This window comes from Centroberyx gerrardi, chromosome 8, assembly GCF_048128805.1.
Source record: "Centroberyx gerrardi isolate f3 chromosome 8, fCenGer3.hap1.cur.20231027, whole genome shotgun sequence".
Classification (NCBI taxonomy): Eukaryota; Metazoa; Chordata; class Actinopteri; order Beryciformes; family Berycidae; genus Centroberyx; species Centroberyx gerrardi.
The window spans coordinates 25275212-25299838 of record NC_136004.1 but is presented as its reverse complement, the minus strand read 5'-3'; the positions used below and the strand labels follow the sequence as shown (position 1 = coordinate 25299838).

General features: G+C 42.3%; 2 protein-coding genes and 2 pseudogenes across 4 annotated transcripts; all 4 read left to right on the top strand.

Moving 5' to 3' along the window:
* The first annotated feature begins 42 nt into the window (after positions 1–42).
* LOC144539594 (uncharacterized) lies at positions 43–7474 on the top strand. 3 transcript variants are annotated; one of them, XM_078285120.1, is made up of 6 exons: positions 43–66; positions 749–1345; positions 4056–4317; positions 5502–5555; positions 5826–5943; positions 7188–7474. In XM_078285120.1, the coding sequence occupies exons 2-6, from the start codon at positions 791–793 to the stop codon at positions 7237–7239; spliced, it is 1041 nt and encodes a 346-aa protein (XP_078141246.1). In that variant the 5' UTR covers positions 43–66; positions 749–790; the 3' UTR covers positions 7240–7474. The 3 variants fall into 3 exon arrangements, with proteins under 3 accessions (XP_078141246.1, XP_078141245.1, XP_078141247.1); XM_078285119.1 differs by lacking the exon at positions 43–66 and having other exon boundaries at positions 597–1345; XM_078285121.1 differs by lacking the exons at positions 43–66; positions 749–1345 and adding an exon at positions 3037–3171.
* A 3163-nt stretch (positions 7475–10637) lies between these two features.
* On the top strand, positions 10638–11513 carry LOC144539635 (uncharacterized; annotated as a pseudogene).
* A 1696-nt stretch (positions 11514–13209) lies between these two features.
* Positions 13210–14907, top strand: LOC139928035 (uncharacterized). The gene is made up of 2 exons (XM_078285375.1): positions 13210–13381; positions 13721–14907. The coding sequence occupies exons 1-2, from the start codon at positions 13210–13212 to the stop codon at positions 14905–14907; spliced, it is 1359 nt and encodes a 452-aa protein (XP_078141501.1).
* Positions 14908–17311: 2404 nt separating this feature from the next.
* On the top strand, positions 17312–24187 carry LOC139928036 (uncharacterized; annotated as a pseudogene).
* The last annotated feature ends 440 nt before the right edge of the window (positions 24188–24627 follow it).

The following is a 24627-nucleotide window of genomic DNA, read 5'->3' as shown; positions in this document are numbered from 1 at the left end:
CCCGGCCCCCTGCAACATGGCAGACCGGAGACTCCGGTCAGGCTCCTGTACAGCTACTAAGCTACGGTATGTAACCTAGCCTAGCAAATTAGCTTCACTTTGTCGGTACATAGCCAGCTGCCGACAGAGAGTGGGGGTACAGAAGGGAATGAAACTATCATAGTGACTTACATTTGTCAGCAGACCATGGTGTTCCTCATATCCAGTGTGTGTGCAGGTTGTAATCGCGTCGTTTAGTCCGCATTTGGCGTCTGGTTCCGACGTCCTGTGTCCGGTTCATGTGTCCTACCTTCTGCCAGCTTGATCGGCCGTAATCGCCACATTTAATACAACTCCATACTCCAATTATGTTACTTGATTTGTGTTTAGTCAAGTTTGTTAGCATTTTCCATTAGCAGCAGCTCGTAGCATCAGAATAGTAAATGTTGGATAAGATATGTTCACAGTCTCCATCTTTCAAATGCATCTCCAATATTTACCCGTATTTTACCACAGCTCTGGTCATGGAGCTTTTTCGAAAGAGGACGAGGCTTTTTAGGTCGGGTAGAATCCATCTCACTTGATCCAGTTTGTTTGCTTGCTTCCATGGCTGCAGTACGCTGTGTTTGCGTGCCAATTTGTTTCTTATCTGGCAACCCGGGGTGTCGAAATGGGCAGTGGGCGGGATCACACAGGCCAAAACACAAACAGATGTTTTCATTCCAGAGAACCACTCAGAGTTAGCCATCACTTTCCCTCTCTTTTTCAGAGAGCCAACTGTCTAAGTGGCCAGGAGTATAAACACGTCACTATGTTATCGTGCTACTCACAGAAGTATGCTGTATGCTGCTGTCATTCCGGTCGCTGTGCTTACCTTCGCCCCTCCTCCATCCCCCCCACCACCAACATCAAGGCTCCAGAGGAACTCCCCAGGGGGGCGGGGCTTCCTAATTCCTACATCCATCGGCACGTGTGGCTCGGTCTGACAGCCCTTCAGAAGAAGGACAAGGAAGACCTGCTGGGTGCTCCGCTGTTGCCTGATGGGCTCTTCGGCGCATCCATCACCTTGGCTACGCAGCGTTTCCAACGCTTAGAGGAGGGAAGGCTCAGTTGCGGCATCATCTGCCGTTGGCGTCTTCTTCCGCCAAGCAGAAGACTTCCTCCCAGGACCCAAGGGAACGGCGTACGGCGGCGTCCAAGAGGCGTGGACGGCGTAATGTGGCTTCCTCTTCCGCTACATCCTCCTCTCGCCTCCCGCCGGCGTCCGCGACGCAGCCCGCCCCGCCACCGGCTCGCTCCGACGGCGACGCTCCTCCTCTGCCACCGGCCCAGAGAGGACCCCGGGGCTCCTCCACAATGTTCCTGGGTATGTTTCCATTGTGCCTTGTGTGAATGATGTTTTTGTTTGTAATAAAACAAATTACTTCTTCCATAAAGAGCCTATTCCTACCACCCTGACTGCCTCACTCGTCCACAAGAACGCAGACTCGATGACGGCAGAGCGTCCTCTCAACCATTTCATTAGTTTTCTTAAATTCCTCAAGCAACATTGCAGGACTCACCCAGTCATATTCAGCCTGTGTTGAAGTTTGGGTGTTGTTTAACCGCATTGATGCCGACACAGAACTTTCTCTCTCTGTATGCGTCCTTGTCTTCTCAGTCCGCTTTCTTTTCTCATCCGTATGATTTGAACACACCTTTTTTTCTCAGTATTCTGGCTAGTCTCACAAATGATTGGCCGATATTTGTCAGGGTGTCAAACAAAGGTGGCCGACCATTTCTATTTGGTCGGTAAAAGGTGTTTTAGACACCTTCCTGTTAAAATTCTTGAAAAAAGAAAACAGTCACAAGAAGTTTGTGACCTTTGTGAACCACACACACACACACACACACACACACACACACACGTCCGGGCATGTAAGACAAGAGGTGATGGTCTAAACACCTAAAACAGAAGTCTATCTAACAATATTAATGTTAGGGGTGGTCGTTAGGGGTTAGCAATCATTGTAAGATGAGTGGTAGAATTTCTACCTGCCACCTGTGAGACCCGGGTTTGATTCCCAACTGAAGCATGTATGTAGCAAGCAAAGCAAAAAAAAAATTGGCTTCATTAATTTATGTAGCACTTTGTAAAAAAGTGCTACATAAATGAATGAAGCCAGTTATTTTTGCCTTCCACTGTTAATTACTTAATCACATGCATGTTAAAACACAGGACAGTTTTTAAAGGCAAATAACAAAAAAAAATGTTTTATTGTAAATTGAATGTGCAAACATGAGAAGTTTTTTGAATAAACAAAGTGCACACAATTATTTGTGGAGAACAATGAATGTTTTAAAACTTTCACAACTTTTATAAATAAGTAAAGTGCAAATAACTAAACAAAAGCACAAACTACCCTCAACCATTCTTCTTTCCTTCAGTTAGAGCAATGGTTCTCAGGGTGTGCGCCGCGTATGTCCGTTGTTTGAGTGCACAGGACATGACAACAGCAGTGGAGAAGCAAAGAGTGCATGCATGCACTAAGATGTGTTCACGACAACGGAACGTTGTTTGCACAGACAGTTCTACTCTTTGATGTAATGGTTACAACGCAGAAGAGAGAAACTGAAACTGAAACTGGTATTGATCCTATTGATGCTAGAATCGATCTTCAAAAACGAGACGTAGTATCTGTAGTATCGATATTTTGGGATCGATCCGCCCACCCCTAATTAATGTGTTAAAATCCTTGGAAATAAAAAAGGAAGCCTCCTTACTGAGACCGTGAAGTGTCCGTGGGAAAGGATACAAACATTGGGCTGTGGTAATTGAAGGAGGATATTTATCATTATAAAAGCCCCTCGCAGACACAGGAGTGTGAACTGAACTAAAGGAAGTTAGTTCTAACTAAAGCAGCAAAGGAAACAAAACAAACACACACACACACTGACATGTCCGGACATGTCAGACAAAAGGTGATAGCCTACAAACCTAAGACAGAAGCTATCCATATTATAGTGTTAAAAATACAGCGATATTATTGTGTTAAAATTCTCAGAAATAAAAAGGAATCCACACTTACAGAGACAAGTGGCTGCCCGTGGGAAAGGATACACTCGTGGGACGGATACCATTTTAAGAATCAGAAGTGTTACAACTCTTTGATTAAAAATTCTTAAGAAAAAAAGGAAACATACACATTAAAGGTAAGCTAATGACATCTTTTCACACCTAGTGGAAGGGCATGTGGGGTCGGCATGTGGAGGTGTTGGTTAAGGGACGTGGGGGGGGGGGGGGCAGGGGGGAATGGGGGTGCAAGGGGCAGTTCTGATGGGGGGGGCAGTTCCTGATCTAGAGGGGGGGCAGTTCTGATGGGGGGGCAGTTCCTGATCTAGAGGGGGGGGCAGTTCCTGATCTAGAGGGGGGGCAGTTCTGATGGGGGGGGGGCAATTCCTGATCTAGAGGGGGAGGGGGGGGGGCAGTTCTGATGGGGGGGCAAGTTCCTGATCTCCTGATCTTTTAATCATGTAAAGCACTTTGAGTTGCCCCCTGTGTACGAATTGTGCTATATAAATAAACTTGAACTTGAACTAGAGGGGGGGGGCAGTTCCTCATTTGAGGGGGGGGGGGAGTTCCTCAGTCTAGAGCGGGGGCAGATATGATGGGGGGCAGTTCTGATGGGGGGGCAGTTCTGATGGAGGGGCAGTTGCTCAGTCTAGAGGGGGGGCAGTTCCTCAGCCTAGAGGGGGGGCAGTTCCTCAGTCTAGAGAGGGGGCAGATCTGATGGGGGGGCAGTTCCTCAGTCTAGAGGGGGGGCAGATCTGATGGGGCAGTTCCTTAGTCTGGGGGAGCAGATCTGATGGGGGGACAGTTCCTCAGTCTAGAGGGGGGGGGCCGATCTGATGGAGGGGCAGTTCTGATGGGGGGGCAGTTCCTCAGTCTGGGGGGGGGCAGTTCCTCAGTTTGGGGGGGGGGGGGGGGCAAGCTCCAGAGTTCTGGATGGAGTTTGGTGTGACGTCTCTCCTTACAAGACTAGGTACTGTGTTCATGACAGCCCCCCCCCCCCCCCCCCCCCTTCCTCTCCCCTCAGATGGTCTTCAGTTGCTTCAGCAGCTCTGATCCAATCAGCAGTAACGTCACTCAGCTGTATGATGCCAGCACTGATGAAGGAGAGCTGTGGATGAGAGACGGTCTGCAGCCCCTCCCCCCCTGTCCCTCCACCTCCCCCCCTCCTCCCTCCCGCTGCGTGCCGTGCGCTGACCGGATTGTGCACGCCGTGTGCCGCAACCTGACGGACGGCGTGAACCTGGTGATGGAGGCTGCAGGTCACGACATCAAAATCACAAAGAGCGGTGAGAGGATCTGTTTGTCTCCGAAAGTTATGAACGGATTCGCACAAAACTTTGTGGGAAGGTTGGTCATGGGGCGAGGAAGAACTGAAGAACGTTTCACACTGATTGGTCACTGGGGGGGTGGCAGTGGGCGTGGCTTCTCACTAATAGGCATATAGAGAGCCTAAGTCCCTCCCCTTCCGCTGTCCCCCATGGGACCTTATTTCGGAAAAAATATGTACGGTAGTCAACGGCGAGAGACAAATAATTGTTTGATCCCGTTTGAATTGTGCCATGACTTACACATATGATGTTTTGTCAATTTAAAAGATAATTTTGCAAGTCAAGAAAGTCGCAGTTTGTTGTAAAACAGTACAGTAACGTTTAGTTTTGTGTGAAACCGCTCAGTGAACTACATCTCTCGTCTCGCACAATATACGTCACCAACACCAACATGGAACGAAACATAGGAAACACACAGGCATCGCGTTAACGTTAGCCCCCACTGTACTAAAACTATCCTAAACCAGTTTAAATCCGTTCTTACTGTCTACCTTCCAGGTTGTGTATAATACTCCTGCTATCTGAGAGGGACTTAGCTTCAGCGGCTCTGGGTAGCTTGTGGAGAGAGGAAGTTACGTCACTTGCGCGACTTTTGGGTGTGTAGTCTTTCTAATTACGTATTTTTACAGTCTTATAGTTCAACAGTTTTACCACAAACTGCGACTTTCTTGACTTGCAAAATTATCATTTAAATTGACAAAACATCATATGTGTAATTCATGGCACAATTCAAACGGGATCAAACAATTATTTGTCTCTCGCCGTTGACTACCGTACATATTTTTTCCGAAATAAGGTCCCATGGTGGTCCACCGGAAGGGGAGGGACTTAGGCTCTCTATAACTTCTGAACGGATTCACGTAACACTATCAAACTTTGTGGCCAATCAGCAGACAGAAGAAGAGACAAACCCTCCATTATTGGTCCAATCAAACAACATGGAGGCACTGGAGAGCTCATCTCCTGTTTAGACAGAACCGCTCTGCCATTTTTCCCAAAACTTGGTCCAGTGGTAGAAGGGCAGCACTAATGGAAACTGAACAGACCGAGAGCTGATCTGCCATGTGGTGTTGAGATAATCAGATAAAATGCTTAAATGTGTCTAGAATTTGAACAGGCTTCTCTCTTCTGTTTTATTACAGAGTGTCCCAAACTTCTGGACCCAATTGGACCTGCTGGTCCACCTGGAAACCAGGGTGAGTGTGGAGGAGTGATGGCTAACACTTAGCCTTGATACATGCCATGGTAGGAAAAGAACAGGTGATTGTAATAAATTAACAGGTGATTCTGATCAAATGACAGCAACAGCCAATGAGCTGTGTGTATGGTAAAGCACCGTATTGGGAGGAAATACATGTGACATCATGGGAATACTAGGAATAAATCCATTACACACATTCATTTTTCTTACATTCGATTCGTCATTTCTCACTCTTCCTGTCTGTCGTTCCCTCTCTGTCCAGCAGATGCTCTTAACTGGTGGTTGCTCATTCTCATCATTGGCATCATCATCATCATCATCATCATCTTCATGGTTTGCCACAAAATTAAGAAATGTTACAAAACTCCTGAGGACCAGAGACGGTAGGGGTTTATACTTGAAATAAGACGACCACAAATACTCAAAGGTGCTATGCGGAACATTTTAACATTATTAAATCATTATACATTAATTTTGAGACATTAATATAATTACCGTAAACACAATAAATACTGTCTATCATGTCATCTGTGGTTTTTATACGTGTAAAGTTGACTTTCCAACAAAACAAACTAAAGTTTTAAGAGACTAAGAGTTAGCAGTATAGCATAGTTAGCAGTGGAAAGAATGTCCTACTCCAGTAGAAGTATTGTTACTTTGCTGATATTTTACTTCAGTATATGTAAAAGTACTGGTGTAAAAATCTACTTCATTAAAAGTAAAAAGTGTCTTATTTAAAATCCTCAGAGTAAAAGTTCCTGAGTTCCTCTTTAGAACAGAGAACATTGTTAGCTGTGATCTTTTCCATGTGATTCTAAAAGGAGAGAGGACAGAGTTCAAACTAGATTCCTTTCACTGGAAACATTAGAAATGACAAAATAAAGTGCAGAAACAAAGTAAAGTCAGATTCCTCTTCTCACTGTGAATGGATCCACAGTTTGTCAGTTTACGTTGATCCAGTTTCTGTTGCTGATGGAGAGACACAAAATCTGTTCTGTGATGGATGGGATTTAAAATGTAGTGAAGTACAATACTTCAATAAAAACGTACTTAAGTAAAAGTAAAATTACTGACTTGAAAAAAAGTACACAAGAAAGCTACTCAATTACAGTAACGTGAGTAAATGTAATCAGTTACTTCCAGCCTTGAGCATAGTGCAGTAAAAACCTGAGCCAGCTTGTTGGCCTTCAGCATGTTGAGGGAGTTTAGAATGTGAATGAATCTTCAGCCTCATCTGGATCCACAGAGGAAACCAGTTCACCTCAACGACAAGACCCCATCCACCTAAACACTGTGACTGGTCCAGGATCTGCTGATCTGAATGAATGAATGAATCCATCTCCAACTTTATCAAAATGACAGTCACTTTATTTGACTTGGTGACACTGATGCAGAGACATATGAACTAACATAACAGTCTACATATAGACAGCAGACTCTACATATCACTCTACATGTAGATATGAGTCATTAGACGTAACTTCTAGTGGGTGAAATAATAATGAAATTGAACTTCTCAGTTTGTTGGGGATGACCTGAAGCCCCTCAGGGACCCTGGAGGTTCCTTTTCTGAAACTGAAACTCTCTCTCTCTCTCTCTGTATCTCTCTCTCTCTTCCTCTCTCTAGATCTGAGGATGGCCCCCCTGCAGAAACCATGTTAGAGGAATTTCCCGTCTAGTTTTGTCATCTGATCACCTGGTTTTCTCATTAGGCGGACGAGCCAGGCGGCCTATTATGTACTAACTTCATGAATGGGAGGAGTTTCACCATGGAGCTTACACCAAAGGTTCCGAATAAAGTTTTCATATGAGCATTCAACCTAGTCTCTCCTGATTGAACTTAGGCTGCAAACATAACCTGCTCTGGAGCAGGTTGTGTTCAGACTATTGGGTCCAAATGTATAAAATGCTTCACCAGCCGACTCTCTGGAGAAATGGCATCACCATTTCGAGTGGATCCTGTGGACTTGGGTGCACAGATAGTAAGAAGGTCTCCTGGAGCCCCTTTGCTTCCCTGATGATTTACAAGATTATCAATTTAATAAATGTTGGTAGCTTTCCAGGCCATTTTCCCACTCTGACTATAAAAGACGGCTTCTATCAAACAGCAGGTAGCTTCCATTAGTTGACTAGTTATTGATTAATATTATATTTGCTTTTGCAAATGAAGTGCGCTGATATTCTTTAATAGGATCCCTAAGAGAGATTTATAAAATAAACTGCGCCCATTTTCCCATCAGTGCAGCCCTGGGAGAACATAAGTGAACAGAAAATCTTTTCACCTCAAGGTGATGATACAACATTTTATCAATGAAAAGTACTAATAAGCCTATACTTGTGCATTTACCCTCTGCAATTTTCCTCCAATAATCCTCTCCAGCCTCAGCAGCAGATAGTGTTACATTTTGCTGTTGCAGTGTTTTGTACTGCTCATATTCATTCATTATAATAGTTTGTTCTTGAGAGGACATACATTTTTTCTATTTTAATTGTTAATTCTTCTATTCAGTTGTGTGCTTATATTCTGTTTCCTTTCATGTACCTTTAAGCAGTTTATGTAACTCCTCACTTGTTTATATTCTATTGCATTTATAGTTGTATTTGTTCTATTTTTATAACAAATTTTTCTATTTTAGTTGTGTTCTGTTTCCTTTTCTCTGCTGAATCATATTACTTTTTGATGCTGCAACGATCTAATTCCCCACAAAGATGAATAGTTTTATCTTAAACACTGCTCTGGATCTGTCCATGTTGCATATGATTGGCTGGTTGTTACAAACCCCGCCCCTTTTATGTGAAGGCGCTCATACTGGAATCTTTTATACATGGACGGAGGAAAATCATCCAGGTTGCATAGTGTTGAAGAACAGACCAGAAAACTAAAACTAGTAGAATTTAAGGTAACTAGTATGGTGCTTTGGCCAGCTATGCCTTTGTGGCTTTTGCCAGAACAGTAGGTCTTCAGATTATCATCCTGATTTAATTAATGAAATACTTTTCTGTTTACTTGGAGTAGAGGGAAATGAGGAAGCGGATAAAATGGCAAAGTCTACATTAAGAGGCAGAGGAATATATAGTTCCTCTGGGCAGGTCAGAGTGCCGTAGTATCATTAAGGAAGAGCTTGAAAAGAAATGGCAGGAGCAATGGGACGGGGGTAAAACAGGATGGCATTATTTCAAAATCCAAAAATCTGTTCAAAGAAGTATATTCATACGGGAAGATAGAAGATATAGTTAAAATCACTGGATTAAGGTTAGGTCATTGTGGGTTTAATAGTTGTTTAAAGGTAAAAACACCCTGATGTGACCTTGGTAGTCCAGAGACAGTCTCGTGTTTTACTTCAGTGTGAAAAATACCTGGGAAAAAAGGAGACAACTTTTTAAAGATCTGTCAGATATAGAGGTTTCTGCTTTTTCATTGAATACTTTGCTTGGTCGAGGAAATAATGACCAAATAATCGAAAGAAACGGTTTTTTTTTCCACATATGGCCGGCCTGTAGTTTAAAGTTTAGAGTTCATATCATCCTGTGGAGGGCAGTAATATGCGTAGTTGCATCTAAGCTGCCGCAACTTCTGTGACAAGAAGAAGATGATCATCCGGGCATTTCGAGGATTCCCCTCCTCAGTTCAGGGGAAGACATTTGACGTGGAACCGAATGCAGCCCAGTTTCGACCTGTTCGTGTCTAAAGATAATATCTAATGTGTTTTGCAATGTTTACTATTCAATATAAGATCGTATCTGATTTTATTGATGTTACAGTTATGAAACATTTCCCACGGGAGATAAGCTTAAAAACAGGGTTAAAATAACAAGTGGAACGCTTTCCATATGAAATAGTGTAACATTATATAGAGTCCGGCGGAAGTAAACATACAAAACTTGCTGCTGTGCGAAAGGCAGTTCGGTTAGCTGATTATCTGCGTTTCTTGTAAAGTATCTCATGTCTACTTCAGTGGAAATGTCTACAGTCCAGTGTTTGAGGACGTTCGTCAACGAGCGACTAACTGCGGCTGCTGAGGAAATATTGGGAGTGTTTGAAAAAACTATAGAAGTGTACGAGGAAGAGATCGACCGTCAGCGCAGGCTGCTGGATATCGTTTGGAAGCCTGAGATAAAGCTACACAGAACAGGTTTGTAAAATCACAGTGTTGTTTTTACAATATTCTAAGTGAAACAATTAAAGGGATCTGTCACCCGTTTGATATTATTATAAATTGGGTATACCTTAGTGATCGCCACAGGTTGACAGTTTACTTTGCTGTGGTTGTTGGTTGTTGTAATTTATTTTAAATATATCACGGCCTGTCATGGATTATGAATTAACGTTAATGATTTGTCCTTACCTGCAGTGAGAGCAGTGTGTCTGGTCGAATGGGGAACAGGGGCAATATGCCTCTGCACTGCATTCATTTTAACAGTTTTAAACATCTCCGATTAAAAAGTATTACGTTACTTTTTACAAACACCACAAACACATGCGAGTTTGGAGCAAAGTGTAGAATTTTAAGGTTCTGTCGGATCGGGTGTAATGCTACTGGTCTACTGGTCTGTGTATCGCGAAATGACAGTTGCACAGTCAGCTCTATATAATGTGATGTGAATTTGAAAAATTTGAGATTAAAATTGAAAAACACTTCTGTGTGGGCCGCCCAGATAAAGCCTATGTACGAGCAACACTGCACCTTAAAAACGCAGCCCGATTTGAAACAGTTCAAACTGACTGTAGTTATAAGTCCTTGGCAGTTGAGCCGGTATTGACTCTTGTGATAATACACTTCTTTTGATTGGCAGAGCTTCAGATGCCATCCGAGTACTTACAATACAGGCTTATTTGTTTGACCAAGTGTCCCTTCCTTTATCCTCCCCCCTTCAGACCCCCCACAGCCGTCTGTCGTTAAGGAGGAGGTTCTCCTTGACCAGCAGCACTGTAACCAGCAGAGGAACTTCAGTCTGGGTCAAGAGGACCCAGAGCCTCCACAGATTAAAGAGGAACAGGAGAAACTCTGCACCAGTCAGGAGGGAGAGCAGCCTTTACTGCAGGAAGCTGATATCTTTAAGTTGACTCCTGCTTGTGATGGAAGTGACCACAGTGAACATCAGTCTCTGCATTCAGATCCTTACCAAAGTCAGAGTGTAGCAGAGAAAGAGGCTCTAGCCAACATCTCATCTGAATCTGACAGAGAGGGCTCTGCAGTATCAGAACCAGACAGTGACCACCAGCTCCTCTCTCACAACTGTCATGTAGCTGAGAGTCAAGGTTACAAAACATCCAGCTGTGGGAACGCAGGATCAACTAGGAGTACTGAGCCGAAACCAAACAGACATCACAAGTGCAACTTTTGCAGTAAAGAGTTTTCTTTCTTGACAAACTTAAGAGCTCACTTGAGAACCCACACTGGTGAAAGGCCTTTCAGATGTGACACTTGTGGGAAAGCATTCACTCAGAATTCAGACTTGAAAAATCACATGAGAACCCACACGGGGGAACAACCTTTCACATGCAGAATTTGTGGAAAAAGATTCAATCGTAAGTGGAACCTTGTCGTGCATGTTAAAACCCACTCAGGCGAGAAGCCGCATGCTTGCCAAACCTGTGGGAAAAGATTCAGCCGTGGTGCAGAGTTAGCAAATCACATGAGAGTTCACACAGGGGGAAAAGCCGTATAAGTGAAACACTTGTGGGAAAGCTTTCAGTCAAACCACAGGCCTGAAAGTACACATGATGACCCACACAGGGAAGAGAACACACAGATGCAGTTTCTGTGAAGAAGGGTTCACCAGCAGCTCCAACCTGAAGAGGCACATGACTGTCCATACTAGAGTTGCACAGAGTACCAGTGCTTAAAATGTGTCACAGTTTAGAGTTTTTCCATTATTTATAAACTTGTGTAGTGTTTCATGCTATATTTAACATTGGCAGCTTGAATAAAATCTACAATCTCAAACTTAATCTGTTGTGAAAAATGTGTTTATTTACACACAGATTTTGTTTGCCTTAATCTGTCAGAAACTCATGCTCCACATGGCGTTAGATAATCATGTGCTCTGTTCTCATGCTGTTTTGTGTGAATTTATGTGAATGCGCTCATAGCTGGATTAGAAAGTCCTGGATTGGCAGAGTGGGTTCATGACCAATTTGGTGAGACCAGGTATTCAGTATTACCAGTGGTTTTGTGTAGCCAGCAATCACAAAGGTACCCTGACTGTGTTAAACCTGCTTGGTGAGACAGGACCCTGGGCTGGTTGCAACAGCCATGTTAGAAATTTGACAAGGCATGACAAGAATGCTGTAACTACTGGCTCAGCAAGAAAACTGCTGTATAAATGGGACTATTGTGTTGGAACTACTGGCCCTTAAAAAGTTTGTTGCAGTCTCAGTCGTCAGGGCTCGACATTATTAAAATGTGAATTTGTTAATAAGAGTGCAGTTTTAGAATGGTAATTAAAAGTACCACAAGAATCCCACAGAGAATACTGTAACATGAAATACACCTACAGTGGCAGCCGTTGTAGAAGTCTGTTCATGCATCTACCTTGTATTAATACAGCCGACACTGCTCTCTAGAATCAAATTGTATTTGTACTAGATTGTAAAACAAAACTGTACTGCCTCTCAACCAAGTACCAGAGCATTCCTCGTAACTTCCAACACTGTTGGATTTTTCCAAACAATTCCTCTTTGGCATGGAGCCAAAGCAGAGCAGGAGTTTTGCAAGTATGCAATAAATTGTTTGACTTCTGCAATGGCTACATCTGTATGTTTGCAGTTTAAAACATTCTCCATAAAAAAACAGGTTACAGTAAATACCGCTCTGTAATGAAGTGGGACATTATAAATAGTGCCACTGAGCTTCACCAAGCTAACCTCGTGATTTTTCTTCAGATTTTGTATGATGAGCAACAGCATTTCTTTGGATTAAACCATGATGCACAAAATCTTGGAAAAAGCTTTGTTAATAAATGGGCCACAACCAAGAATGAATGAATGAATGAACTCATGCCGTTGCAGCACCTCTCAGTTTGAAATTTGTGTCCCTTCATTTTGTATAAATTCCGTTTTGGATACAAAATAGTGAAAGAAAAGTGAAAGAAATCAATAATTGCATATTCAAAGATACTCTGATGCACTGACAAGCAATGTTGTGAACAAACCATTGCGATATCTTCTAAATATAGCACTACTCCCTAATGGTCCATTTTTACTACTAACAATATTACTACTACTACTAACAATATATTTTTTAGAGTTTGACAGGATATCAAGGCACAGCAGAAGTCTGGATTCTGCTGTGCCTTGGTATCCTGCCAGTGAAGAACTGTGGGGAGAGTCCATTTCAATGAAATTTGGTTGGCATCTCTGCTGTGTGTGGATGTTATCCTACTGGCTTCATACGCTGTCCGATGTGCACTGGAGCGATTTGCAGCTGAGTGTGACAATGTTGGGAATGGGATGAGGATCAGTCAAATGAGGTTTTACCACACATACTGTATACTAAAAAGGATATATATCAGTGGATAAGTGGAACGCTTTCTATATAAAGTAGTGTTACATTATATAGAGTCCGGCGGAAGTAAACATGCAACACGTCTGACAGCTAGTTCAGTTAGCCGGAATAGTTAAGTATCCCGTGTCTACTTCAGTGGTAATGTCTACAGTCCAGTGTTTGAGGACGTTCGTCAACGAGCGACTAACTGCGGCTGCTGAGGAAATATTAGGAGTGTTTGAAAAAACTATAGAAGTGTACGAGGAAGAGATCGACCGCCAGCGCAGGCTGCTGGATATCGTTTTGAAGCCTGAGATAAAGCTACACAGAACAGGTTTGTAAAACCATACTGTTATTTGTACATTCTTTATGAAACAATGATTAGGATTGGTCGCCCATATTATTATGCAATGGTTTCACCTTAAAAGCAGCCCGGTTTGAATCAATAGAGAAATCGACTGTAATTCTCAGTTCTTGGTTTGTGAGCTGCCGTGCAGTTAAACCGGGATTGACTCTTTTGAGTTAATACACTACTTATGATTGGCTGAGCTGACTACAAACTTCCAGGACTCAGATAAAATGCCAATAGTTAAAATACAGGTTTATATTTGATCAAGTGTCCCTTTTTTCTATCACTATAATAAGAGTGCTTCCTTTGCTCTCCCCCCTTCAGACCCACCTGTCGTTAAGGAGGAGGTTCTCCTTGACCAGCAGCACTGTAACCAGCAGAGGAACTTCAGCCTGGGTCAAGAGGACCCAGAGCCTCCACAGATTAAAGAGGAACAGGAGGAACTCTGCACCAGTCAGGAGGGAGAGCAGCCTTTACTGCAGGAGGAGGCTGATATCTTTAAGTTGACTCCTGCTCGTGATGGAAGTGACCACAGTGAACATCAGTCTCTGCATTCAGATCCTTACCAAAGTCAGAGTGTAGCAGAGAAAAAGGCTCTAGCTAGCATCTCATTTAAATGGATCAAATCTGAATCTGACAGAGAGGGCTCTGCAGTATCAGAACCAGACAGTGACCGCCAGCTCCTCTCTCACAACTGTCATGTAGCTGAGAGCCAAGGTTACAAAACATCCAGCTGTGGGAACGCAGGATCAACTAGGAGTACTGAGCCGAAACCAAACAACAAACATTATAAGTGCAACAGTTGCAGTAAAGAGTTTTCTTATTTAGCAAACTTAAAAACTCACATAAGAATACACAGTAGTGAAAAGCCTTTCAGATGCAGCACTTGTTGGAAAACTTTCACCCAGAAGGCCGACTTGAAAAAACACATGAGAACTCACACAGGGGAAAAGCCTTTCAGATGCAGAGTTTGCGGAAAAGGACTGAGCTGTCAATGGAACCTCGACTTGCATGTTAGAATCCACACAGGCGAGAAGCCATACACCTGCAGCACCTGTGGGAAAAGATTCAGCCGCGCTGAGCATTTGAAAAAGCACATGAGAGTTCACACAGGCGAGAAACCTCACACCTGCATCCACTGCGGGAAGGAGTTTGCAGACGGCTCATCTTTCAAGAAACATCTCCGAGTGCATACAGGGGAGAAACCTTATAAATGTCTTTTGTGCGGGAAAAGATTTGCTGTCAGCTCCACTTTGAAATTGCACACCAGAATCCACACAGGAGAAAAGCCGTATAAGTGCAGCATTTGTGGGAAAGCTTTTGCTCAAAACACAGGCCTGACAGTACACATGAGGACCCATACAGGGGAAAAACCATACAGATGCATTTTCTGTGGAGAAGGGTTCACCAGCAGCTCCAACCTGAAGAAGCACATAACTGCTCATACTAGAGTTGAACGGAGCAGCACTGCAACAAGTGCCACAGCTCTAGAGATTTTCCTGAAGCGGTAATGCACATGGTAATTTAGGCTGCAAAACCTAATCTGCCTCGGAGCAGGTTACGTTCAGGCTGTCGGATCCAAAAGTATAAAAAGCCTGCCTCCTGGATTCCTAAAGAAGAGATGCATACAATAAATTACACCCATTTTCCCATCAGTGCAGCCCTGGGAGAACATGAGTGAACAGAAAATCTTTTCACAACCTCAGTGTGATGATACAATATTTTTATCCACTGTGCCTTAATGACGGGCAGCAATAAACCTATTTACTGATGCATCTACAGTATCGGCAATTTTCCTCAAGTAATCCTCTCTAGCCTTAGCAGCAGCTACAGTGTTACTCTTTGCTCTTACAATTTTTTGTATCGCTCATATTCATTCATTCTAATCGTTTGTTCTTCTTGAGAGAAGGACATCAGTGTCAGTAATCCATTTATTCCCCATACTATCAATTTTTAAAGTCTATTTAACATGTTGAAATTGTCAGCAGCATTTTTTCATAGCTCCTCAATTGTTTATATTCTGTTGCATTTAGTTTTATTTGATTTTTTTTCTACTATTTTTATTACTGATTTTTATATTGTAGTTGTGTGCTTTTATTCTGTTTCCTTTTCTTTGCTGAATCCTATTATTTTTTGCTGCTGCAACATCCTAATTCCCCATGAGGATAAATGGTTTCATCTTAAATACACTGCTCTGGATCTGTCCATGTTGCATGTGATTGGCTGCTTGTTACAAACCCCGCCTCTTTATGTGAATAGCTCATAGCTGGATTAGGAAATCCTGGGTTGGCAGAGTGGGTTGATGGCCAATTTGGTGAGACCAGGGTATTTAGTATTGTTAGGTTTTGTGTAGCCAGCTATCACAAAGATACTGTGTTGAACTTGCTTGGTGAGACAGGACCCTGGGCTGGTTGTAACTGCCATGTTAGAAATTTTACATCATGACAAGAATAATTTATGAAGTAGACCAGCCTTGCTGTTTGTGAGTAAAGTTTTGGATCTAGAAATGTGGCAATAAACAATTGGGATTTGACACTATGATAGTGCCGCAGTCCTGCTGAGATCTGGTGTTGGTTGTCATTTTCTCTGACACAAGCTGACTGACTTAAGCTGTAACTACTGGCTCAGCAAGAACTGTTACTGTGGATTTTTTTAAATGTTTTTGTTTGGCCCTCGTCTTTTGGGTTTCAAAGGCATGGGATTGAAAACCACTGAGCTGTAGCCACTCGTTTTGTTGCTACTGGCCAAAGCAGATTAACAGGTTTGGAGGAAATAACTACATGATGAATCAGAATGTAAATAATGTAATCAGTGTGAGGTTTTAAAGATGTTACAAAATAATAAGCTCTGCACAGTGGTTGACAATCCGTGGGACCAGGGGCTTAGTCACAGTGCTATACTTGAAACAACTGTTTGGCACTATTACTGTGGAAAGTATTATTATTAGTATTATTATTATTGTTTGTCTGTTGTCCTTAATTACAAATGCAAGGACGATTATAAGATGCTCGCAATGTCCATATTTGTTCAGAGTAAATTCGAAGAAATTTTATGCCTACTTTTAATTTTTTTTTTTTTTTTTGTGGCCCCTGTTCTTGATTTCAAATGCATTAATGACTTTATGATACAGTGTCCATACTAGGATCCAAGGCAGGAGAGAGGAGGTTTTTTTTTTTTCCCCGTTTTAGATTTGGACAAAAGGGACTGAAGTCCACTTTGTTTATTATGGACAAGAGTGCTTCAGATAAATGTGAGGAATGTAATAGTAAAGAAAATGCAGAGCACATAGTAAATTTGATATGGAAAGGAAAAGACTTTGTGGTAAGCTAGGTGAGATTCGAAGGGAGTGAAATCTTCAAGGATAGGCGATAAGCAGTGGGAACTCAGTAGGGCGTTAGTTTTCTTCAGGACATAGGTTTACTAAATATAATTTAAATTATAATGTAACATGTAAGCTCTATGTTATCATGATATTATACACTCCGGTGCAGTAGGTGGCGGTGTGCACCTAAATAAGTTGGTTTGCGATCCGCCATAAAACTCGAGAAGAAGAACGGTTCAAGGGAAGACATTTGCTGCGGAACCGAATGCACCCAGTTTCGACCGTTAATATAAAACCTCATTGGTTTCGACCTGTTTGTGTCTAAATATAATGTCTAATACGTTTTTGCAATCTCTACTATCCAATATAAGATCGTACCTGATGTTATTGAAGTTGGTATAGCTCTGATAGCTTTAAAGAATAAAATAACTGATGCGCTTAAAGTTCCGTGTAAAATAGTGTAACATTGTATAGAGTCCGGCGGAAGTAACCTCCTTGGTCTTCTTGTGCGAAAGCTAGTTAGCTTAGCTGAAATAGTTGGTTTAGCTTTAGCTGCGTTGCTTGTACAGTGTCTCATGTCTAATTCAGTGAAAATGTCTACAGTCCAGAGTTTGAGGACGTTCGTCAACGAGCGACTAACTGCGGCTGCTGAGGAAATATTAGGAGTGTTTGAAAAAACTATAGTAGAGTACGAGGAAGAGATCGGCCGTCAGCGCAGGCTGCTGGATATCGTTTTGAAGCCCGAGATAAAGCTACACAGAACAGGTTTGTAAAACCATACTGTTGTTTTTACACTATTCTAAGTGAGACAATTAAAGGTATCTGTCACCCATTATATAGTATTCTAAAATTGTTCCACCTTTACAAAGCAGCCTGATTTGAATCAATAGAGAAATCGACTAATTGTCAGTTCTTTGCTGGTGAGCTGCCGGTGGCAGTTAAACCGGAATTTACTCTTTGGAGTTAATACACTGCTTCTTATTGGCGGGGCTGACTACAGGCTCCTGAACTGAAATGAAATCCTAATAGCTAAAATACAGGTTTATATTAGAGGTCTTCACGGGTCCAAAATGACGGACCCGAACCCTAATGGACCCGGGATATTCGTTCCGAGATCCGATTGGACCCGATAATTTAAAATATATATATATACCGCCCCGTTTTTGACCGAGATATTCAGTGGTGGATGAAGTACCTGAAAGCCACACTTGAGTAAAAGTACAGATATCTTACCAGAAAATGACTTTGGTAGAAGTTAAAGTCACCTATTAGAATATTACTTGAGTAAAAGTCTTAAAGCATCTGATATTTACTGTAGCCTACTTAAGTATCAAAAGTAATTTTCTGATATTAAATGTACTTAAGTATTGAAAGTAAAAGTACAAGTAATTGCTCTTAATAAAAAAGCAAGCGGTCAGAATTTTGAGAATTATGAACTTTATATAAGCCTCCCATCAAACCACATCCACAAGCCCAGCTGGAGTTATCACCTCAAAGGCAGCCAGAGGAGAACAATGGGACCTGACAAACATGATCACAGCAAATCCTGTGCTGTGAGATATGAAACATTAAGATGAGCAGATTCTACAAAACACATTTGTGCACCAGAGAACATGTACACCACCTTAAAAATGGAGCCTACATTACACTTGAAGAAAAACGAGGTCTTCAAGAATTTAAAGAACAAAACCCAGTTTTTCCTTTCCTCCCATTCATTCATTCATCCCTCCCTCCCTCCTTCCTTCCTCCCTTCCTTCCCTACAGTAACAACCCAGTCATTAGTTGAAACTGAAAAATTGTCTGTTCATCTTCAAAAGTTGGTTTCAAAATTGCGAGAATTCAGTCTCGCTCTTCTTGGGCTGAAGACAAGTCCTGCGATGCTAAATAGTCTTTCACAGGCCGCTGAGGCAGATAGAGGCGTGTTCAGCTTCACAGACAGCTTGCACACAACTGGGAAGGATTTCAGCAAGTCCATGTGATCTGCTGAACAGGCCAAGTATCCGTCTAGTTGTTTGGAGCTGTCTTGTGCTTGAGACGACTGCAGGGCAGAGAAGAAGTCATCTTCATCAGATGAACTGGACCTGGTGGCATCACCTAGCTCCAGGGAGGGTTCTTCCATGTTCTGCTGGATGTAGTCCATTCCTGAAATATAGTGAGGACCTCTGAGACACAGTCCTGGTGTTCACTAATGTGGTCTGCCTGGTGGTGGAGGGAGTCTCAGGAGCCCTTTTTCTCTTTGTTGATGTCAGCTCTCCATATTTTTTAAGGTGGTGTACATGCTTTCTCTGAAACAGTGAGAGAAAAACATTTTCTAAGCATAACAACTTTAGCTACAGGATTTAAAAGCTACTCAACAACACTAACAGTCAGTGACCATTATTTAACATATTATCTTTACCTAATCTGCAAGTAAATTAATGATGTGCATCAACTAGTCCTAGTTTGTGCCATTGATGTAATCATCGTTTCATTTTTTTAAATGTATTAACTTTGATTAATAACGTAAGCCTACATTCGAGTCACAAGTTATAACGTTAGCCCAATAGCCTATAACCACTGAATTTTGACGGAATTAATTCAAAGCAAAACTCAAGAGAGTTTAACAAAACGTATGGCGCTTTTGAAGACGTGCATAATCCTCAACACTCTTCTGTAACCTGCCACTACCACAAATATTTCCTCCACCGGTGTAAAATAGAAGTTAACGTTACCTGAGGAAATATTCGGCAGGCAGGTTATACCAGTAACAGTTAAGTGTGTTTCAGGATTATGGACATGTCTTCAAGAGTTTTGCGTTGAATTAATTCCGACAAAATTCAGTGGTAAACGTTATATCTGTGAATGTAGCCTAATCAGCAACGTTAGCTAACACGTGTTAGCCATCACGTTAGCCAGATATCTGAACAGGCTTATGATAACTAAATAACATTAACGTTGCGGCTTCACTGGATTAATCTTAATTTACCTCAATGTGTTTCTTGAGGTTGGATGGGGAGTTTTTAAATGCCAATATTTCTGTGACTTTGGGTAAGCATAAGAGGCACTTCATCCGGTACGAAGAATCTTTCACTCCAACATGAGAAAACATTTCTCGCAAATATGGCCACGGGTGTTCGTCTTCGTCACCACCGTCGTCGTTTGTCGCCGGAGTAGCAGGTGCCGTCGCTATTTTTGCTTCCATCATGAAATCATCAGTCATCGTCGATTCTACTCATGTTCATGTCCATCTGACATGCTTGAGTGGAAATCTACTTCTTCTTCTTCTTGAGTTTTATAGCGGTTGGCAAACAACGTTATGGTGCATTACCACCACCAACTGGAATGGAGTGTGGATCGTGATTAACGTAACTTGCAAGCTAGGAGCACTGATTCGCCAAACCTGCTTGCTTGCAGGCTACCAAATTTCTTCAGATTGTATTTTGTAGTAACGAGTAACGAAGATGCTTAGGGGAAATGTATCGGAGTAAAAGTATACATTTTATTTAGGAAATGTAGTGGAGTAAAAGTGAAAGTTGACAGAAATATAAATACTCAAGTAAAGTACAGATACTCCCAAAAAATACTTAAGTACTGTAACGAAGTATTATTACTTCGTTACATTACACCACTGGAGATATTACAGACCCGACCCGGTGCATGTCCGAGAGGAGAGAGACTCGGGTCTAGGGTCTATTTTATGGACCCGACAAACCCGGTAATTAAAATTACTACTAAAAATGTTCTACTGCTAAAGACGTTTATCATGTCGGATACAACATATGGTAGCCTAATAAAAGGAGATCAAAATAACAGAAAGACTTGCCAAATTGTGCCGTTCTACAGTTTGTCCAGTAGATGATAGTGAGACTCCATAATGGAATCTAGCAGCTACGTAGCCTACAATAAGTGACAAGGAAATTAAATTGCATGTTAAATGGATGATTAAAACAATAGTTAGAATAGAATGGGACCCGATCCGGACCAGACTGACCATAATAAAACGTGGACCCGAACCCGTACAGGTCCCGGGTCGGGTCTCGGATTCTAGGGCCCTGATAGACCCGTGAAGACCTCTAGTTTACATTTATTTGATCATGTGTACCTTTTTCCTAACACTATATAAGAGTGCTATATAAGAGTGCTTCCTTTGTCCTCCCCCCTTCAGACCCCCCACAGCCACTTGTCATTAAGGAGGAGGTTCTCCTTGACCAGCAGCACTGTAACCAGCAGAGGAACTTCAGTCTGGGTCAAGAGGACCCAGAGCCTCCACAGATTAAAGAGGAACAGGAGGAACTCTGCACCAGTCAGGAGGGAGAGCAGCCTTTACTGCAGGAAGCTGATATCTTTAAGTTGACTCCTACTTGTGATGGAAGTGACCACAGTGAACATCAGTCTCTGCATTCAGATCCTTACCAAACTCAGAGTGTAGCAGAGAAAGAGACTCTCACCAACATCTCATTTAAATGGATAAAATCTGAATCTGACAGAGAGGGCTCTGCAGTATCAAAACCAGACAGTGACCGCCAGCTCCTCTCTCACAACTGTCACGTAGCTGAGAGCCAAGGTTACAAAACAACCAGCTCTGGGAACACAGGATCAACTAGGAGTACTGAGCCGAAACCAAACAAGAAAACCCACAAGTGCGACATTTGCAGTAAAGAGTTTCCTCGCTTGGCAAAGTTAAAAGTTCACATGAGATACCACACTGGTGAAAGGCCTTTCAGATGTGACACTTGTGGGAAAACTTTCACCCAGAAGTACGAGTTGAAAAATCACATGAAAACCCACACAGGGGAAAAGCCTTTCAGATGCAGAGTTTGCAGGAAAAGATTCACCTTGCGAAAGAACCACGACCAGCATGTTGTAATCCACACAGGCGAGAAGCCGCATGCTTGCAACACCTGTGGGAAAAGCTTCAGAAGTGGTGCGCTTTTGAAACGGCACATGAGAGTTCACACAGGCGAGAAACCCTACAGCTGTTTCTTCTGTGGGAAGGAGTTTGCAGCCAGCTCATCAGTCACAAACCATCTCCGAGTGCATACAGGGGAGAAACCTTATAAATGTCTTTTGTGCGGGAAAAGTTTTGCTGTCAGCTCAAATTTGAAATTGCACACCAGAATCCACACAGGCGAAAAGCCATATAAGTGCAGCATTTGTGGGAAAGCTTTTACTCAAAATACAAGCCTGACAGTACACATGAGGACCCATACAGGGGAAAAACCATACAGATGCATTTTCTGTGGAGAAGGGTTCACCAGCAGCTCCAACCTGGAGACGCACATAACTGCTCATACTGGAGTTGAACAGAGCAGCACTGCTTAACAAGTGCCACAGCTCTAGAGATTTTCCTGAAGCGGTAATGCGCATGGTAATTTAGGCTGCAAAACCTAATCTGCCTCGGAGCAGGTTACGTTCAGGCTGTCGGATCCAAAAGTATAAAAAGCCTGCCTCCTGGATTCCTAAAGAAGAGATACATACAATAAATTACACCCATTTTCCCATCAGTGCAGCCCTGGGAGAACATGAGTGAACAGGAAATCTTTTCACAACCTCAATGTGATGATACAATATTTTCATCCACTGTGCCTTAATGATGGGGCAGCAATAAACCTATTTACTGATGCATCTACAGTATCAGCAATTTTCCTCAAGTAATCCTCTCTAGCCTTAGCAGCAGCTACAGTGTTACTCTTTGCTCTTACAATTTTTTGTATCGCTCATATTCATTCATTCTAATCGTTTGTTCTTCTTGAGAGAAGGACATCAGTGTCAGTAATCCATTTATTCCCCATACTATCAATTTTTAAAGTCTATTTAACATGTTGAAATTGTCAGCAGCATTTTTACATAGCTCCTCAATTGTTTATATTCTGTTGCATTTAGTTTTATTTTATTTTTTTCATTTTTTACTGATTTTTATATTGTAGTTGTGTGCTTTTATTCTGTTTCCTTTTCTTTGCTGAATCCTATTACTTTTTGCTGCTGCAACATCCTAATTCCCCACGAGGGTAAATGGTTTCATCTTAAATACACTGCTCTGGATCTGTCCATGTTGCATGTGATTGGCTGCTTGTTACAAACCCCGCCTCTTTATGTGAATAGCTCATAGCTGGATTAGGAAGTCCTGGGTTGGCAGAGTGGGTTGATGGCCAATTTGGTGAGACCAGGGTATTTAGTATTGTTAGGTTTTGTGTAGCCAGCTATCACAAAGATACTGTGTTGAACTTGCTTGGTGAGACAGGACCCTGGGCTGGTTGTAACTGCCATGTTAGAAATTTTACATCATGACAAGAATAATTTATGAAGTAGACCAGCCTTGCTGTTTTTGGATCTAGAAATGTGGCAATAAACAATTGGGATTTGACACTATGATAGTGCCGCAGTCCTGCTGAGATCTGGTGTTGGTTGTCATTTTCTCTGACACAAGCTGACTGACTTAAGCTGTAACTACTGGCTCAGCAAGAACTGTTACTGTGGAATGTATTTTTTTTTTTGTTATCAATTGTTTTTATTTAAAAAAAATAAAGCAATAGTCATTGCAATGACAAACACAAAGTATCAGTATATTTTCCCCCACTAGGACCAAGAAAGGTCCTCCCTCCCTCCCACCCATGTGGCGACCAGTTCCCTCCCCTCCCACCCCACACTAGTTCTACATGACATAGTACATGACTTCATAAATTTACAACAATACTAGACAGTATCAGCCTTTACTGCAGGAGGAGGCTGATATCTTTAAGTTGACTCCTGCTTGTGATGGAAGTGACCACAGTGGACATCAGTCTCTGCATTCAGATCCTTACCAAACTCAGAGTGTAGCAGAGAAAGAGCCTCTAGCCAACATCTCATCTGAATCTGACAGAGAGGGCTCTGCAGTATCAGAACCAGACAGTGACCGCCAGCTCCTCTCTCACAACTGTCATGTAGCTGAGAGCCAAGGTTACAAAACATCCAGCTGTGGGAACGCAGGATCAACTAGGAGTACTGAGCCGAAACCAAACAGACATCACAAGTGCAACTTTTGCAGTAAAGAGTTTTCTTTCTTGACAAACTTAAGAGCTCACTTGAGAACCCACACTGGTGAAAGGCCTTTCAGATGTAGAATTTGCAGAAAAGGATTCACTTGTTAGTGGAACCTTGACATGCATGTTAGAATCCACACAGGTGAGAAGCCATACACTTGTAACACCTGTGGGAAAAGCTTCAGCCGTGCTGAGCATTTGAAAAAGCACATAAGAGTTCACACAGGCGAGAAACCTTACAGCTGTGTCTACTGCGGGAAGAACTTTGCCCACAGTTCATCTCTCACAAACCATCTCCGAGTGCATACAGGGGAGAAACCTTATAAATGTCTTTTGTGCTGGAAAAGTTTTGCTGTCAGCTCAAATTTGAAATTTCACACCAGAATCCACACAGGGGAAAAACCGCGTAAGTGCAACACAGTTCAACAGCAGCTCAAACCTGAAGAGGCACATGACTGTCCATACTAGAGTTGCACAGAGTACCAGTGCTTAAAAAGTGTTGCAGTACTTCATATGAGAAATGGTACAAAACGTTTTCCAGAATCGGTTCTCTTATTTGAAGTTTCAGTTTTTTCTCCATGGTCTCATTTTAAGACCTGGGGCTTGTGTCTCACTCTCATGAAGCAGGATTAATGGGTTAGCAAGCTAACTTTGTGCTCGACCCTGGCTTTTTGGTGTTGCAATGGTGCTCTTTAAATGGCAGTTGTGCTTCTGTTAGACAGTACAGTAGAGAGAGACAAGAGAGGGGGGTGATGGGCAACAGAGGTCCCATGCCAGATTCAATGATTTTACATTTTTAGTTTTTATATTCTAGTTGTGTCCTTTTCTGTGCTGAATCCTATTACTTTTTGATGTTACAAAATAAGTTCTGCAGAGCAGTTGTCAATCCATGGGACTAAGGGCTCAGT